This window comes from Phoenix dactylifera, chromosome 7, assembly GCF_051530095.1.
Source record: "Phoenix dactylifera cultivar Ajwa chromosome 7, Ajwa_hap1_PhDact_Kaust_v1.1, whole genome shotgun sequence".
Lineage (NCBI taxonomy): Eukaryota > Viridiplantae > Streptophyta > Magnoliopsida > Arecales > Arecaceae > Phoenix > Phoenix dactylifera.
The window spans coordinates 29,706,680-29,724,328 of record NC_143196.1 but is presented as its reverse complement, the minus strand read 5'-3'; the positions used below and the strand labels follow the sequence as shown (position 1 = coordinate 29,724,328).

Genomic DNA, 17,649 nt, shown 5'->3' with positions numbered 1-17,649 from the left:
AAAAAGTTTCATTAATATATCTTTTTAAGATGGGAAAATAAGTTTGGGGCCAAAATTAATTTTGGTCAACTCACTAAAGATGATTTTATGATTCATCATTAAAACCTATATTTTCAGTGATGACATTTTAAAATGGTCACCGTAGATATATACTTTTAATGACAAACTTGTAGAGTGATTAATACAAGTCTATAATTTTAGTGATAATATATTATGTTCTCATAATTTTGGTGTCAAAATTGATATTGAATAAATCACTAATGATAAATTTATAATTTATCACTAAAACTTATATCTTTAGTGATGATATTTTTTAAAACAATCATTGTAGGTATATATTTTAAATGACGGGATGATCATAAAGTGGTCATCAATTCTTTATCGACTCATCATTTTTGGGCTCTTTAACAAAAATTATTTAATCTTTTGCTACAAATAAAATCATCACTAATGTTTGCCTTTAACAGCCATTCGTATTTCGTCACTAAATATAATAGTTCTTTTGACGACTTTATATTTTCATCACTAAAACTTTTAGCCATAGGGCCTTTAGCGACCAACTTGTGACGAAATAATTTTGGTTGCTAAAATCTTTTAATGTCGAAAGTAAAAAAATTTGACCAAATTTTTCTTTGGTAAAACCCTAAATTTTAGGATTGCTTTATTATAAATTGTGTATCACATGTTCAAAATATAGAAACTATCTTTTTGCACACAAGATAAAATAGTGTATATCTGACTCTTCTCAGATTGCATAGTAGTGAAAGCACTTGAATTGGGATGACACATAGAAAAAAGCTTGGAGTGACTTTTGTATATCCAATGAGAAGTATCTCATATTTTAAATTTGAATTTTTTTCTCGCTTATCACCTTTATTCTAAAATATCTTTTTTGGGGTTAAAAAAAAGCTCTATTTACTGCCTGGATGGGCCTCCATTTTTTTTTTTTTGGTTACATGGGTAACAAATTCTTTTTTTTTTGTGATAAAATCATGGTAATAAATTTACTTCTCTTGTGTGAAAGGGCCATCGGCGAGAACTTTTCTTTTCCTCTCGGATCAAATTGAAATTTGTATTAAGAGAATCAAGATCAAATGAGGATTTGGCAAAGGCTAAGATTATTTAAGATTATAGATTTTCAATGTTTAGTTGTTTTCCAAAATGATCTATTTTCTCTACAAATAGCAATCTTAAGTGATTACTACTCTAAGACTTTCAATTAGAATTTTTAGCATAAAATCTGTCCTTATTTCTTACCAATTTGTTTTTTTTTTTTGTTTTATTCTGTTTCCTAGCAATTAGCATACATTATTCGTACCTTTTGCTAGTTTATAACGATTTGTTAGTTTGAATTGGCTCACGTACTGCATGAAAGATAAAACCACCAGGAAAATTCTTGAGAACGCGCGGGCTACAACATGCGGCTACGCTAATCCCCTTTCAATCCACTGGCATTTACCTTTGGGTTGTGTTCACCATATTCTCCTGGCTCTACTTCTTAAATTAATATCCAGTCATCAGCAGCTGCCATCTCCAGAAAACCACAGATTAATTACTTTATTGGTAGTTCCATATGGCTTACATATTGATTAATGCAGGAGATGTTTATAGCCATAGGAAGCGACTGCCTCTCCTCCAATAATCCCAAAACATCTACAACCATTGCAAATTAAATCGAAGGAGGACCTATCCACAAGCCCCAACCATTCCCTTCCATTTCTTTAATTGCACAAATATATAAATTAACATCCCCCCCTCTTCGGTAACAAGAAGCACTTGCAAGACTTGTGGAAGAGCTAATTAATAAAGGACACGGAACGGGCTTCCCCGCTTCAATTTTTTTTGTTATTATTTTATTTAAAGGACAATTGGCCGATGGCGATGCAGTTGCTCGCCATGTTCATCAGCCGGCCGTTCTGCTTTGCCAACGGGTTAAGACTCTCCATGAAGGCGTCGTCGCAGGTGCTGAACATGGTGATGACCGAGCTGAGTCTGGTCTCGAACGTCCCCTGGTCGCGCGTCGCGAATGCCTGCACCCCTTCGTTCACGTCATCCAGCGCTTCGTCGTAAAACGCGAGGCAGTCGCCGATGCCGTCGAGCACGTTCTTGTTCCACGTCTGGCTCTTGGACAGCGCGTGGGCCCTGGCTTTGACGACGCCGACGCGGTCCCGGAGCGCGTGGATCATTATGTCGAACATGTTGGTGGCGTTGAGAGCCGGGTACTTGTGGGAGTAGAAGCGGGCCGAGTTGATGCAGACTTTGGGGTGATCGGTCTGGTTGCAGAAGGGGATGACCCGAGGGTCGACGGGGGGGAGGTGGGGCTTGCGGGGGCCGGTGGGCCTGGGAGGGCGGCCGCCATCGGGGACGGCGTGGGGGGAGGCGAGAGGGAGGAGGGCGGAGGAGATGGCAAGCAGGAGGAGGAGGGCGTTTCCGGCTGGCCTCATGGGTGCAGGTAGAGCGAGGCCAGAAGAGGAGAATGGAAAGAGCCGGCAGAGGGGGAAGGATGTAGGAAGAGGGGGAGGGTAGTTTTTGGAAGTTGGCATGCTTGAAACGAACCGTGATACCTATATTCACTCTCCGACATGCAACGGTTAAGACGTTTGGCTACTTGCAATGCCAACCATCCACGTACCTTTTTTGCCTTCAATTTTTGGGTTAACAAACCATTTCAGCCATTAATAAGCTACCGAGCTCCCATTGTACAACAATTGCTGAGGAGATTAATGGGTGAAGCAGCAGGGTCCACCATACAAAAAAGAAGGCAATGATAAATATACTATGATATACATGTAGTGTTTATAGTTGAGTACTATATATTTTGGAGCAAATTTTGTATGTTTTGTTCTTCTTGATGAATCAATCTAGCTTCTCTTACTTTCTTTCTTCTTTTTTTTTGACAAAGAATTAATCTATCATCTCGACCAGGGGATCTGGATTAATTAGCTTAATTATATTTGTTGTCTAGGACTTTGGTTTTGCTTTGATATATCAAAAACAAAAAAAAACAACAAACTTGGCCATGCATGGGAGCTTTGTCCTTGTCATTTGGTGTTGTGTTGCAATGCCAACTCTGCAAGTTCTATTTAAACTGACAGGATGTGGGAATTCGATCTCAGTAGCTTTGTCTTTGTCATTTAGATTATGGCTAACAAAAATGGGTTATCTCTCACTATAATTCGCCAATCAGATCCTTCAATGCAGCATAATGGATCCCTTGCCCCCTTGGTCAGTGCTCCTGGAGGTGCTGATGCTGGCTAAATTCCTTCTACTTTGACTGAACCTGCATCGTGCCTCTTCTTGCGTAGACTCGAGCTTGTGAAGAAGCACTACATTATCAGGACGTCCATGAAGAAGTAGGAAGAAGATTAAGGAGAAAGCACTGTAAGTAAAAGGCCGACCGTAGATGACAAGATATCCAATTCAAGGGAGGAGACCAGATGCACTAGATGAAAATGGGACTTCACAAAATCCTAAAGAAGCTGGGAGTCAATGCCTACCTACTTCGAGCTTTTGGAAGATATGAGCCCAGACGCTAAGTTGGTGGCGGTCGCTGGAGTTCCCAACTCATCTGCCGTCCGAATCGAAGAGCACAGCAAGCTGGCAAGCTTTTATTGGTCGGCTCATCTCATCAGCATAGGCCGGTTCCGAAGTGTATCGGATCCTATCTTCAACATGTTAGATCTCACAACTTATTTTGGAAACCAGATCACTGTCGACAAGGTCTCATATGTCCAACTACCATCACTTGCTGAGCCCCCACCAACTTAAGTAAGAGATCGAGGTCTTGGGAAGCTGAAATCATATCTGCCCGGAGCCAGTCTCATCATAGGTTTTTAGCCAAGTAGCAAGGAAGGCCAAGTTCAACAACATTTACGAAGAGTACCAAAAGTGCAACATTCGTCCGAGCCAGATCTTCTCAAGCCACAGGAATTGATGCAAATAAGAGGCATTCCAAGCACTGATGATGGCTACTTCTGACCCTGGAAGTCATACCAAATCTAGGTGTACTTATAATGATCTGATGGCAGGCTATAGGCCATCAAAATGAACTGATGGTGGTTAGCTCAACGTCCAGCCCGGTGGACATCTGATGATGCGTATCTTATCGTCAAAACGAAGCCAACTGTGCCCACATCACCTTCAGAAGGAATTCTTTTAGAAGGCTACAAAAAGGACTCCTGCATGGACTCGGGCATCCATGCCATCCAAAGTTAGGATCGAGCACTTATCACTGTCCGAATTCGCAGAAATCATGCCCGAGTCAAAGACGAACACCATATAGGCTGCTTTACTGTCAAAAGGTATCAAATGGTCAACTAATTTCGTTCGCTAGTCTCCTGACAACATCCTTCCCACCATCATAAGGAAAACTATTCTAGAAGCTCTTTTTTGTTGAATTTTCTTAGTTGGGATGGCCTGGGATTTTAGTCTTTGGTTTCTTGTGAAGTTCTAGGAGGCTCCCATGCATGAGTTTAGTTTGATCCAAGACGCTTAAAACATATAAATATTCCCATGTATACTACTCTTCTCAACCATTGAAGCATAAACAAAATTTTCTCTTGGGGTCTTCTTAAATTCTTGAGTGGGGAGAGATTGCTTGAGATCCCCTGGAGCGAGGCTATAATTCAGGAAGAGACTTTAGAGGGTAGAGAAAAATATTACTATGACATTTACTGTTTAATATTGCAAAATTCTTTGATCATAATATTATGCGTTATAAGGTGAAAAAGGGCCTCCTTTTGGTATATAGAATGTGTTGGAGTTCTAATTTTTTTAAAAAATAAATCAATCTTATTTCCTAAATCCAAAGTTGGCTTAAATGTTTTAAAATATCCTTTTGTGAGATGCCTCTTTTTGAAGAGTTACGATTCTTTGGAAAAGAATATTGGTTTCGAAGACATATAGTATTTCCGAAATATCACATATCTTTGGAACCATCACATGTCCTCGATCACATGGATAAAGCATATAAATCAACTCCTGATATATCCGAAAACTAGATATTTTTATCTACTCTAAGATTGTTTCTGAGACAGAGAATTTGCTTGCATAGCATACTCTCTTCTTTTCTATCTTTTTTTTATTTGTTTTTCTTTTTCTAGCAAATGAAGAAATTTTTTGGGTCAAGCATCCTACCGATCGTGCTTGTTTGTGAAGAATCGAGCTAAGCCGAATTGTTATATCTTCAGAACGAGATCACCGCACACCCGCACGTAGGGACCGAATTACGTTCTTAAAAAAGTATACCTCACAAGTCTTGATCCAAACAAGATTTTTTCAATCTTCTGATTTTTTTTTTTTTTTGCAGTTTATTTTTTTTTATAGTACTATTCTAAGACTATAAAAACAGCAACATAGAAATTTCTAGGTATAATTTAGCATCTGAAATGTCATTCATTTTTTTGAGACTAAAGACAAGTAACTTGTGGGACATTCAATTAATTTCTGTCGTTTCTGCAGAAAGAATCAAGCACAACTTAGGAATACAGACATGGTAATATATTTCTATTGAGCACAAACGTATTTCCTTTGCGGGAGAGCAGTCCAAGCTCTGATTCCAGGGTTAAAGCCGCTGAACTCAGAAATTCGTGCTGGAATCGTGACTTGGGTTCATGTTACAAACATCTATTTCTCAGCTCCAGCAACCGGTGTTTTTCTCGCACGAACCTCAAAAGTAAATCAAAGTGAAGGCTCTTCTCCGCACGAACATCGACGTAAAATAAATCGTGGCGGGGCTCCTACGGGCGCGGCCGCTGGATGCAGAGCCCGCGTGCCCTCGATGGTTTCTCCTGGCCGTGACGTGGCTCGCCGTTACCGGCCTACGTGGCGACGTCATTCACCCAGCCCCGCTCCACCTCGCCCGTAGTGATCGAGATGTCCGTCTATCTTTCCGACCCCGCCCCCGCCGCCCTCCGCCCACCCGAAACCACCCCCACCCTCCATCCACGTGTCGCTTCAAATGCGCCACACGTGCCCCTTGGTCGCGTGGCTTAAAAGGAATGCCAAACCCTCTCCACCTCCGCTCCCACTCTCCTTTCCATAAATGGCATTCGCCGGACCCCTCTTCGGGCCCGAAAACCCTAATCCTAACCCTAGCTGGAGGAGGAGGGGGGGGCCATGACGGCGATCGTGATGGAGGAAGGGAAGGAGAAGGCGACAGCGACGACGGCAGTGGCGGAGGCAAGCAGTCGGCAGCTGATGCACAGTCAGGTGCGGAGGATACGGGAGGAGGAGCTGAGGATCACCAGCGAGGGGAAGCGGAGTGCCGGGGACCGGGTCGCGCTGCTCCATCCCCGCCCCCACGTCGACGCAACCTCGTGCTCGTGGTCGCGGCCAGTCCTGCCGTCTTCCCCTCTCGGGAGCAAGGCGGCGACCGGATCGTCCCTCTTCTGATAGCAGAGCCCGGAATTGGGTCCGTTCTCAATTCGGTCTTCTTTGCAATTTTCGCTTCATTTGTTTTCTTTTTCTAATCGGTCGATCCATTTTATTTAAAATGTATGTTGTAATTATACGATTTATTTATTTTATTTTATTTTTGGCGACATTTGATGCACCCACGTATACCCTGATGAGTTTATCCTTTATTTTTGAGCTCCATATAGAATCTCAACCGCCTCGTACCTGTCAAATGACCGATTCTAACTCTGGGGTTAGGTAAATTACCCTTCCACGTAGGGCTATGACAGTCATTTCATGTTCATATTCTTTTTTGCCCTTGGAATTTTATTTATACCCTCGACTCTCGTCGATTAACCGAACGGGCTCGGCTTTTTCGCGTGCAGGTCCGGTCCGGAAACGCACCTTTGCAAGCTTTTCAGAGTTACGGCCGCAGAACAGAGCAGAAACTCTTTTTCAGTTTTCCATCCTTGTAGAAAGTACATTGTGGATGTGCAGCCCAAGAGGTAATATTATCATTTTCTTAGGGGTATATGTGGAAAGAAGATTTGATTCTCTTTTCGGGCAACTTTCATCGCTCTTTTTTCTGTGCAACCGTCGGCTCAACAGACTTTCTGTGACCGCGGGAGAGAGAGAGAGAGAAAGAGAGAGAGAGAGAGAGAGCTCCACTGATTGACGGCGGGGACCACATTATAAATGTGGACCCCGCCTGTCATGGCTTGGGTTCTGACGCTCGTACACTCGGACGCTGACGCCTCGCGCCCAGTTCTCCGTCCTCTAACGCCGCCAGCCGTCCGATCTCTGCCCCTCGATCGGCATCTTTGTGGGACCCATCCTCCGTTCCGCTGCTCCGCCGGCAACACTTAATCCCCATCGGAAACCCAACCCTATCCCTATCTATCGGCTCCCATTGGTCACCACGCATTCTCTAGGCGGTTCCGGGGGTGCGCTGGAACAGTCTGAAAGCAAAGGGAAGACCAGCTTCTTTTTTTTTTTTTCCCCCCTACAGTTCGATATATAGCAAACCCATTTCACATGGGGGTACGGACAGAATTGGAGATTAGAAGCATCCATGAAGGTGAGAATAGAATAAAATAAAACATACAGACCGAGTAGTAGCGGAGGAAGAAGAAGATGGATTACATGAACTTTCTCAGCAGCGGTTGTTGGTCGGTTGCTGGAGGAGACAACTCGAGCCAAAAAACCTCGAAGAAATGTACATGGAAAAGAAAGAAAGCAAAAAAAAAAAGGGATGAAGGCAGCGCTAATGCTACTTCTGGTCTGGTCCTAAGCTTATATAAGTTGCACACTAGGAAATAATTAATAGCGATGATAAGGCTGACTTAAGACCGAAGGAGACTCCGGACGATCTCGGCCTGGGGGCTGTTGGTGTCCAGGGAGGCCACGAGGTCCGAGAGGCGGTCACTGAGGTCGTCGACCTCCCGGTGGAGGCTTTTGATGTAGTTGCATGTCTCCTTGAGCAGCTTCGACGCCGAAGCCTGCTTCCATGCATAAATATCATTAGAGCTCTAATTAGAGTTCATATCCCAGCTCAAGTTGGAATGGCAAATGGGCTGAGTTGGGAGCTTACCCTGCTCGCACCTCGTCGGCGGGCCTCAGGGAGTGCAGACTGGAGCTTGGAGATGAGCTCACTGATCTCCTCCTCGGTGATCCTGGACCTTCTGCTGGACATCGTCGAGGGGTTTGGATGGGGACCCAAAGGAGAAAAGGGGGGAAGGATGGAGCGGGGCAAATGGTGTGAGAGAGACAGAAAGGGAGATAAAGGAAGAGAACTTTATAGGGGGGGTTGGGGGAGAAAGGAGGTGGGAGAGGGAGGGAGAAATAGCTGGAGAGGCTTGTGAAAGCCAAGCTACTGATAACATATATATTAAGAAAGTTTCTGGGGACTGCATGTCCCTACCTGTTTTTTTTGGTGGGTCCACCTTGCTCATCTTGTTGTACGCACCGCTTCCCATGGATTCCAACCACAGTAACAAATTCTGTTCTCCAGATTTTGGAAGACTATGTGCATATTTATAAAGCAGCACTAGAACATTGCATTATTAGACAGCTGATTGAGTCCAGAATTCCTAGACGAACCGGAACTCCATGATGATATCATTATTGTTGGTGCCAGAGGTTTTAGCTATTAATTTGCTCTCTTCTGTGCTTGTTACTTACATAAATAATGCGGAACTTCTAATTCTAATTCCAAGTTTTACTAATTAGTTCCATTACCTTGTAGACGCATGGCAAATCTTTTCATTTTTCTTTTTCATGTACAAGCATGCCGAGCCAATTCATTCGTAAATTCATGCCGATTTCTCTAACTCGCGACATGTCAACCATGTTAATTAGGGGCATTGCCATGCTTGCCCACTTGGCCGTGGACTAAAGAATAATTTACATCTACTACAGGCTTTACATACTTGAAGTCATATATTAAAAAAACCCATTACGCTAGACCCAAAAGATGCCTTGTCTCCCTTTTGTCTGAGAATGGCACCACCGCCGGTCCTGTGCAGTGTCTTGTCATCTGGAGACCTCTCAGGTAAACATAATCTCCATCCCACATTGTTTGTAACTAAGGAAGCCCACAAAAGATATATAATTTATCCTGGGCCAGCGCTTGAAGACTAAGGCAGCTAACTGCAAGTGTGGAAGGGTCTGAGAGTTTAAGGTGGAATGATTATAATAACAAGCTCGAGATTTGGCTGCATTTACCGGACCCGGCAATTACGCTCCGCCCCCCACTCCCGACGATCTCTCCGTGCGACACGTGGTGGCCCCGGGGCCGGAGGCGAAGGCGCCCTCACAGGGTGGCCGGTGTGGTTGACGTGGACCCGCAGCGCCCCTTCTTGGGCCCTGCGGTGGGCCACGCAGGCACCGCGGGGTAGAGCCACGTGACCGGGCGCGGCATGCCGAGCCAACCCTGCGTGGGCCCGTGGCCCATTTATGGCGATCATGTGAGCAGTACAATCCCCCCGCTGTTGCGTCGGATCAAGGCCTCTTGCAGTGGTGGTTGGTTAGGGTGAAAAAAAATGGCACCTCACCAACCGCACCCCTAGAGCCCAAGCGGGGCCCCTCCTGTCCTTGAGAACTAATTGCCAGGGAGAGGCATAGTCCCGCTTGGAAGTAGCTCAACATGTGAAGAATTCCTCCTTAGAGCCACCCACATGCATGGGGCTTTCTACCAGAGATCTCATTTCAAGGGGTAACTCTAGCTAGGGGTGGGCATCAGTCCCATGTGATCAAGAGGAGACATGATTCCAACTTGATGTGGGGATAAGGATGTGGCCTCCTCTCACCAACATGTGTTGCGTACATATATCCCGGATGCTCACATGCAGCCTTAACTCCCATGTTTTATGAGACTAACCTGGTCCAATCAAGGATGCATGCATAAAACAAACTTCTGATACATCCACGGCCTATATATGTGCATGCATCGATCGTTCTCCACCTATGTATTTAAATTAGGAGAGACTCCACTAGGCCATACCTAATGCTTGTTGATGTTTTGCTGCCATCTTTAATCTTGATCAATTGGTCCTATTATTATGGGTATGTAGGGAGTGCAGGAATTGTTGGGTGGAGATAGCCAAATGGGAATGGGAAGAGGGCGATGTCAGAAGACTGGCGGTCAAGTTGGGGTGGGTCAAGTTGGGCGTACATCCATGCACGTCACCTTCAGACGTGATTGCATGGGGCGGGTTTGGGGGCTGCATGGGATGCTTCCCCGGAGTGGGCACCCACACGTGGCCGTGCTTCAGGGTGCACTGCGCGACCGGATAGCCTTTGAATAGCTCTGGAACGTGAGAGAGAGGGACTCTTTCACGGGCAGGCCGGTGGTGGGGCCCGCCCCGAATTTTGGACTTTACCAACTGTAAAAGGAGCCACCTGCCGCCGCTGGTTGGGTTTAGCCTTTGGTGCGGCTCAGGGCATGGTCGCTCTGAGTGGCTCGGAGGCAGGCCATATTGGACCATGGGAGCTGGCCGCCTGAGCAGAGGAAAGTTATTTCTTGGGCGTGGAGCTTGAGAAATTACACTTACACACCTCTCATCACGGCTGCTCATTTTTCTAGCAGTGCATCAAGATTATTAAGCTTACAGTAATGAGCGGCTATAATTGGCAGCATGCGTAGCTATATGATGCACACCATACGGGATATAATTTCTCGAAGAACTTGGATTTGACGTGTTGTTCAAAGTGCAATGTTGTTTTGTTGAGCGATCGAAAGGGTCAAATGTGTTACGTTAGACCTAACTAGCTCTCATAGAGAAGAACATTGTATCTGGACCTAGAAAAAAAAACCAAAAAGAACACTGAATGACGCTTCATAAGTAGTTGGTGAGGAAGATGACTCCCTTGCCGTGAGTTCTTGACTAATTTTAGTAGGAGTTTTTTAATTTTAACTTACTCAACCTTTGGTAGTATATCTCTTTGGTGTAATTGGACTAGTCCAATTTGAATTTTTCTTCCTTACTTTTGGAGAGCAATGATACGAAAAACACCAATCATTTCATTAAATTATGGAATGAGTTATCCATTATAAACATCTTATGATATTTCGATACGATTGGTCGGCCACATGGAATAATCTAAAGCAATCCAAAACCGAAAACAAATGATATTTGCTCAACGTGATATGGAGGCAACCAATCAATTAATATGGATTGATTCGAAATTTGATTCAAATTCAATACAGCACTTATGGATACATAAGAAATATATCGAATCGATTTCTTTTTAATGAATAAATTCAATCACAATTTTGAATATGGAAATAAAAAAGAGCCATATGCTCTGGCTGTTGAATATCTGAAAATGTGTTAAAAAATGCAACATGTAGTTAATTAGCACCATCATATTTACTCTCATTCTAGTTTTACCTTTATCCATCTCAAGGCAGTTGAAAAAGAAAAGGACATTGTGATTTCATCTAGTGCACATTACATGGTGCGAGGTTGGCCATGCATCCAAAGGCCCTTGTGAATCACCACGGCAGCCCTCCGTTGGATCACGCCCTTTATGAAACAAAATTAAGGATTCGTTTTTTGAGGGAAACAAATTAAGAATTCCAAACTCCCATAAATAAGCTCTGGCCACCTCCTCTCTCTCTCTCCCCCATCATTTCCTGCGTTGGGTCCAGTTCTTTTGCCTTTTGCCGAGAGAAAAGATGGCCTTGTAGCTTTGGGCTTATAATATAAAGAGTGTACTGCCATTGCTCCTGTTTGTTGATAATGACTACCGTAACATTTGCATTAATATAGCGACGGGTAGGCGGGTAGCCAACCACACAAAAAGGGACGAGGTTAAGAATGTTTAAGGCCGCTATAATGGCCGATGTCGACAAGTATGTGACATTTTATATGCATCCTTAATCAAAGAGCCATCATAACTACAACGTGAGTCTTTTAAACGGTACTAATGAAATCGACTGATTTGAGGTGCTACTAAAAGTGCTAACACGATGTAACTATGTCGTCGTCATTCACTCCCAAATTTTAGGAACAATGCCGGAGCCCATCTAATTGGCCTTCTAGGTCTCCTAAAAGCTCATCTTTGAACTCATGATGCATCGCCAGTAATGGAATATTATGACTCCTATTTAGCAAGAGAGGTTGTAAACCAATAATTTAGCTTGCTAATATGTAGGCGTACAACCACCGCTGAAATGGATAGGTTTGGACCTGCCTGTGAATGAAATCAAGTTACAAGGTTTGTGCCGTCGATAATTATCAGCACAGTGCATAGATCTAGATATTTCTACATAAAATTGTGTTTATGCTTGTTTTAAAGATGTTTAATAACCATTAATTCTAAAAGTTTAGGCTATTAAGGAAGGGATCAGCAATGTATGTTAAGTTTTAATCTTTACTATTTGTGTCATCCACAACTCTATAGAGAGAATAAGAAATAAAGACAGTTCTGATTTAACTTTCTTCCCTAAAACATGGACGGTGTGAATACAATTTCTGAAGGCCAACCAGAGAATTTTGTGCTCCTCTAGAGCTATTTTTTTTTTTCCAAATCACTTTTATAATAAGGGCAAAGCAGAACACCAGTTTTGATGAATTGATAAAATGATTTAATAGAGGAGCGATCAGCTATTAACTTCTAATCACCACTTCCATTGAGAGACTATCGGGGCATTCAACTTGGGGACATGAGAGTACGTACCAGTATAATGTCTTGCAACTAAGATTCACCGTCTTGGTACCAGATTTCGTACTGGTGTCACACTAGAATAGTGTTGGTACAGTACAATATAAATTTTTTTTGGCATATCAAGCGTCGGTACGCCATCCGTACCGGATATCGGTACCGAATTGATATAGTATGGTATACCCCATACCACTCAGTTTGGACTAATATGGCATACCTTGCTTGCAGCCATCCATCCTCCCAAAATCCAACTTTTTTGTCATTTTCCAAACTCAATAAAACACAATTTCAGAAGGCCGGCCGGCTCCTGTTCACATCCTTCTGGATTGGTGAGAGCTCGTCCATAGAACTCCTTATTTGACAGCCTATTCTTCTCCTGAAATAGATCAGAGCTTGAACGAAGTCGTTTCGAAAGGCTGTTATCCTGCACTAAAACCTCCCACGACCACTTAGGAAGCAGTGAAGCGTTCAAAGTTGCCAAAGTTTTTCACCAACATAATTAAAGATTCGAGATAGACAATAAATGGATGGTATGAAGAAAAAGTAATTACTCTGAACAGGGATTTAAATCCATTCCTCTCCCCTGATAGCAGGCCTATATTAGCTAACCAATTAATCTCAAAAGTTTATGCTCATGGGAAAGTGATCAGCAATGTATACGAAGTTTGAATAAATGAAAATATTTGCATTTGGATCTTCCCAATGGTGGATATCTCTTGTCACAAAAAAATGTCTTTCAATTTTTTTCTTTTCAATATAAAACAAGAAGTGCAAGTAACACTATTGTAAGAAATTTGAATTAAGCACCATTTGTCCTAAAAGCTTAAGCTGATAGGATGAGATAGATTTATTTATATATTTTATATTTTCTTACACTTTTTCTCTCATGTGAACCGAACTTTTTTTTAATGGGTGAGCCCAACATGTGAAATTTTTAATAATAAGGTTAAAAATTGCGGAGACAGAGTTCAAACTCAAGACTTCTATTCTAATACCATGTTGAAATGACCACTTTTCCAAAAGCTTAAGCTTATTGTATCTAATTATGCTTAAAAGGGGCTGGTCTCTCTCTCTCTCTCTCTCTCTCTTTCCATGGATAAGTACAACCTTATCGTTTATCAAAGCCAAGCAAACACACGTAAGCTTGTGCGCATGGAAAAATAAACTCTTTCCATGAATCTGGTACACAGATGTCCTCATGCAGTCATACTGTGTTCCACATCCAATATAAACTTTTCCTTTTCTCGAGCCAAACTCAGGCCCTCTCCCACAAGGAGAGAGAGGTTCCAACCAGTTTGATCGATTTGTTATCCTAGTGTCAAGCGCTGATTTGCAGAAAAGATTGGCTGGTATCCAACACAGTACAGCCTTTGAGAGACCAGATCTTTTCGACATTGGGGATAATCTATCACCTCACATCAGTCGGGCGGATATCTGTGGATAGAGTCAGATACGGATAAACATGACAAGAAAATTTCTTTAAAACGGAAGTAAGCCAAGTCGCAAATGGAAATTGTTGATATAACCATCAGCGGACTGGTTGCCCATCTCGCTGCCACATCTTTTTGAAAGGGAAGTTGGCACCTGCAACATTGCGAAAAAATCTCTCCAAGTGGGCTACAGTAAGATCCGGTGGGCCTCTTCCTGATGCTGAGGGAATGCCTCAACCAACTTTGAGAAAGACTACCAACTCAGGATCCTACCACTTTTCACCTTTGTTTATTGGTTTTATATATGCATCTGAGCTTAGTTCCTCTTTCTCTAGCTACTTTGTGAATTATCGTCACGGTATAGTCATAAGAACTGGAGGGGCTATGGTAATTAACGGGGACCTTTTTACAGTTAGTAGGATTCACAGGTCGATTACCATGAAGATTTGGACCATGTGCTAATGGTACTAGGGTTAGAAGTGATGTACTCATTGTTGTCGGGGTGATTGTTACGCTTGAGCCTAGTGCTCGGCGATGGTAGGGTCTAATGCCCCCAGAAGGTTAGACAGCCTCTGCAACCAAACTTTATTAACCTTCAATCATTGAAAAGCAAGAAATATGCAAGGATTGAAGATACAATTGTATATAAGCGCAAGTTAGAGTTTACCGAATTAGCCATTCGATGTTAGATCCAAAAGCTTTTCACATGGCATGCGGATTAGGAATGCAGATTCCGATGCTTTGCATATCCGAATCATGTGTAAATCTGGTTTCTCGGACAGCTAGTGTAGTAACAGATGAAGCAACAGATAGTCTTCCATTTAAAATTGACAAACATATTCTATGATTCTTTTTAGTGCTGTCATAAATTGGACAGAATCCAACATTTCTTGATCCATTAAACAATCCTCTGTGCAAGTAGGGGAGTTTTCAGCGAGGGGGGTAAACTCTGCCTGAGCCAAATGTGGTACGAATCAAAGAAACACGCGTTCAATTCGGTAATCTCGCATCACAACATACTTCACACTTTATTTTCCACGTTTCAGCTTAGAGTAAGACTCAAGTAGAGGAGTTTCAGTCGATAAATTGAGATCCTTGCAATGTAACTTATAATGATACAAAACAGAAGGACCACTAATTTTTCTCAGTAATTATATACTGTAAATACTGTATTAATCAAGCTGATCACGACCAAAATCTTGACCCAATGACTAGTACGTGAGCTAGCAGTTGGTGAGCAAAAATCAATACAACCATGAGCTCTGCAAGAATTACTAGTTCAATTAATAGCCATATATATTTTCAGCAGAAAGTGTTTCAACTTTCAACTAATGAATGCAAGAGTGCTCGTATTCACTCTATGCACCAAGACATCCAGAGCAGCATCAGCCACACTCAAGGATGCAAGTACTTGGTCCTTGTATGAGTTGAACTGAGGCTGGGGTTTCTATTTTGATTGGCTGCCTCAGTGTCCTAGGCTTACTTTCTATTGATTGGATTCAACTCACGGAAAGTCCTCTACCTGATCCAGTCCAATCGTATTGATTGGCTGTCACAAAGGACTCATCCCCGGTCCCTCAATCAACTTCTGAAACAAAGTCATCTTTTTTTTCTTTTCTCCTTGCAGAGTGCATGGACGACGTACACGCTGCCGCAGGGTGTCCGCCACAGGATCACGTCAGGATGGCATTCATCTTAAGACACCAGGAGGGACCCCTGTAGACCGAAAAGGGGGGCAATTAGGGACTCTGGCATCGCTGGTCACATGCTAATGTCTTTTTATAGCATGCTCTCTTCCAAGGGAGCTCCTGTTTCCACAAACCCTGGTCGTCATGGAGGCTCTAAACTATATAGCTTTTAAGAATCGTTCTTAGTTTTATTGATCATTTACAATTTTTGTTAGCTGAGCCATGTCCATCCTGCTCTTCGCATAATGTTCGATAATGATAAGTATTAGACCCCATAGAAGTACTATAGAAAAATGGAGAAATGCCGACACATATATATGTTGGCGCTGAGTAGAACGTCGGTAATTTTGGCTCCAACGTTAAAATTTGTCGACGTTCCTAAGTAGCGTCAGCAGAGATGAAACTAAGACGACGCTAATTAGCGTCATTAAGAGCAAATAGAAAAAAAAGGATCCAGACAACGTTTAAAAGCATTGTTGGAATCCTACCTACTGCCTAAACACTAACATAAGACGACGCTTACGAGCATCGTTAGAAGCCTAGAGCCTAAGACAACGTTTATAAGCATCGTCAGAAGTTTAAGACCTAAGACGATGCTTATAAGCTATATTCTTGCTTCGACTCGGTGCTCATGGGATGAAAGGAATAACACATCCTCAACTAAGAATCAACCAATCAAGTAATCCTAACAAAAGCCATCAATCTCTTTACCTCTCGGAAAACCTTAACTCCAAAGAAAAAGATGACCGGTTACCTCAAGCTCTCTGTACTAAATGGCCTAATCAGATTGCAATTTTATTTTTTCTTCCGATCCTTCCGAAAGGATGGCTTGTATCATTTTTTTTTTTATTTTTGTTTTGAGAAAATAAGATATTTTTCTTCATTTTTTTAATGATATTGGTGGAGCTTTTTCCTTCCTTTATATATATATATTTTTTAAATGGTCCAAGTACAACTTTCAGTTTCTTTTGAAAAAGGTTAAATTTCTAGTTACTCGTATTTAACACCCGGAATTTAAATTAGGAAGAGCATATCGAGGCCCGATCCATTGAACCTAAAGTACTTGTAATTTTTGCACTATTGTTGGAGTTACGCTTGCGCCACGTGAGAGGATTACACCATGGATGGTTGGGACCCATTACCTATTTAGAGCTCAGGTCTTCTCTAGATTAGGGTTTGATCTAAAAGCACCAATCTATCAACCATAGCGGTCATGCAGTACATGTATGGTTGTGGTCGATGAGTTGAAACTTTTTCTATTCAATCATGAGTTAGAGAGCCTTGATTAGTCTGATTAACCATCGCCCTTTTATTCTGCACATAGCATGATAAGTAACATTTTTTTGCTGTTGATTGGTTCACTTTTTTCTTTTATTGCATGCACCCGGCGTTAAGGAGGAGAAGAGCGTGCCTGGATGGAACTTTCATCTTCATATAAAATCACGTATTTTTGTTTCTCTCTCTTCTCGAGACTTATATGTACGCGTGCGGGAATGGTTGGGTTGTTCAGCATTCAGACACAGCCTAATGGTTGTAGGATTCAAAGGCTTCCAAGCCTTTCACCATTTAAACCTGTTCAGTGAGCTTCTGTGCTCTATTAACTTCAATACAGATCCTAGCAAATTCGAAACGGGATTTAGTAGTGTTGTGGGATGGGGTTTCGAACTTTAGTCCCATATCGGCTAATCAGCGGAAAGGTCTGTGCCTTATAATGAGGAGGCCTAAAACCTTTCCTCACGAGGGCTCTTTTGTGGGACAAAACCGTGAGGGACGCCCAAGTCCCCTGTACGAGCTCCGCGCCTGCAGATAGGTGCGCACTCCGTGCGAGCTCCGCGCCCGCGGGGCCCAGAGCGGACAATACCTCGGAAGGGACGCAGCCGCTTTCCCTGCTCGGCCAGTGTGCGGGCTGTTGCCGGGATGAAAATCCCGCAACAAGTAGAAATCTGCTTATCTTTCATATTGTTTAT

The 17,649-nt window shown here is 42.7% G+C and overlaps 2 protein-coding genes and 1 long non-coding RNA gene across 3 annotated transcripts; 1 reads left to right on the top strand and 2 right to left on the bottom strand.

The window, feature by feature from the left end:
* Positions 1 to 1,853: 1,853 nt before the first annotated feature.
* Positions 1,854 to 2,444, bottom strand: LOC103705333 (uncharacterized). The gene has a single exon (XM_008789002.5). The coding sequence runs from the start codon at positions 2,442 to 2,444 to the stop codon at positions 1,854 to 1,856; it is 591 nt and encodes a 196-aa protein (XP_008787224.5).
* A 3,505-nt stretch (positions 2,445 to 5,949) lies between these two features.
* LOC120111008 (uncharacterized) lies at positions 5,950 to 7,402 on the top strand. Its single transcript, XR_005512158.3, has 3 exons — positions 5,950 to 6,412; positions 6,603 to 6,654; positions 6,783 to 7,402. It is a non-coding gene; the product is annotated as an uncharacterized LOC120111008 (long non-coding RNA).
* Positions 7,403 to 7,535: 133 nt separating this feature from the next.
* On the bottom strand, positions 7,536 to 8,203 carry LOC103703303 (transcription factor ILI5). Its single transcript, XM_008786119.5, has 2 exons — positions 7,988 to 8,203; positions 7,536 to 7,895 (listed from the first exon to the last, which is right to left on the bottom strand). The coding sequence occupies exons 1-2, from the start codon at positions 8,087 to 8,089 to the stop codon at positions 7,740 to 7,742; spliced, it is 258 nt and encodes an 85-aa protein (XP_008784341.2). The 5' UTR covers positions 8,090 to 8,203; the 3' UTR covers positions 7,536 to 7,739.
* Positions 8,204 to 17,649: the final 9,446 nt, after the last annotated feature.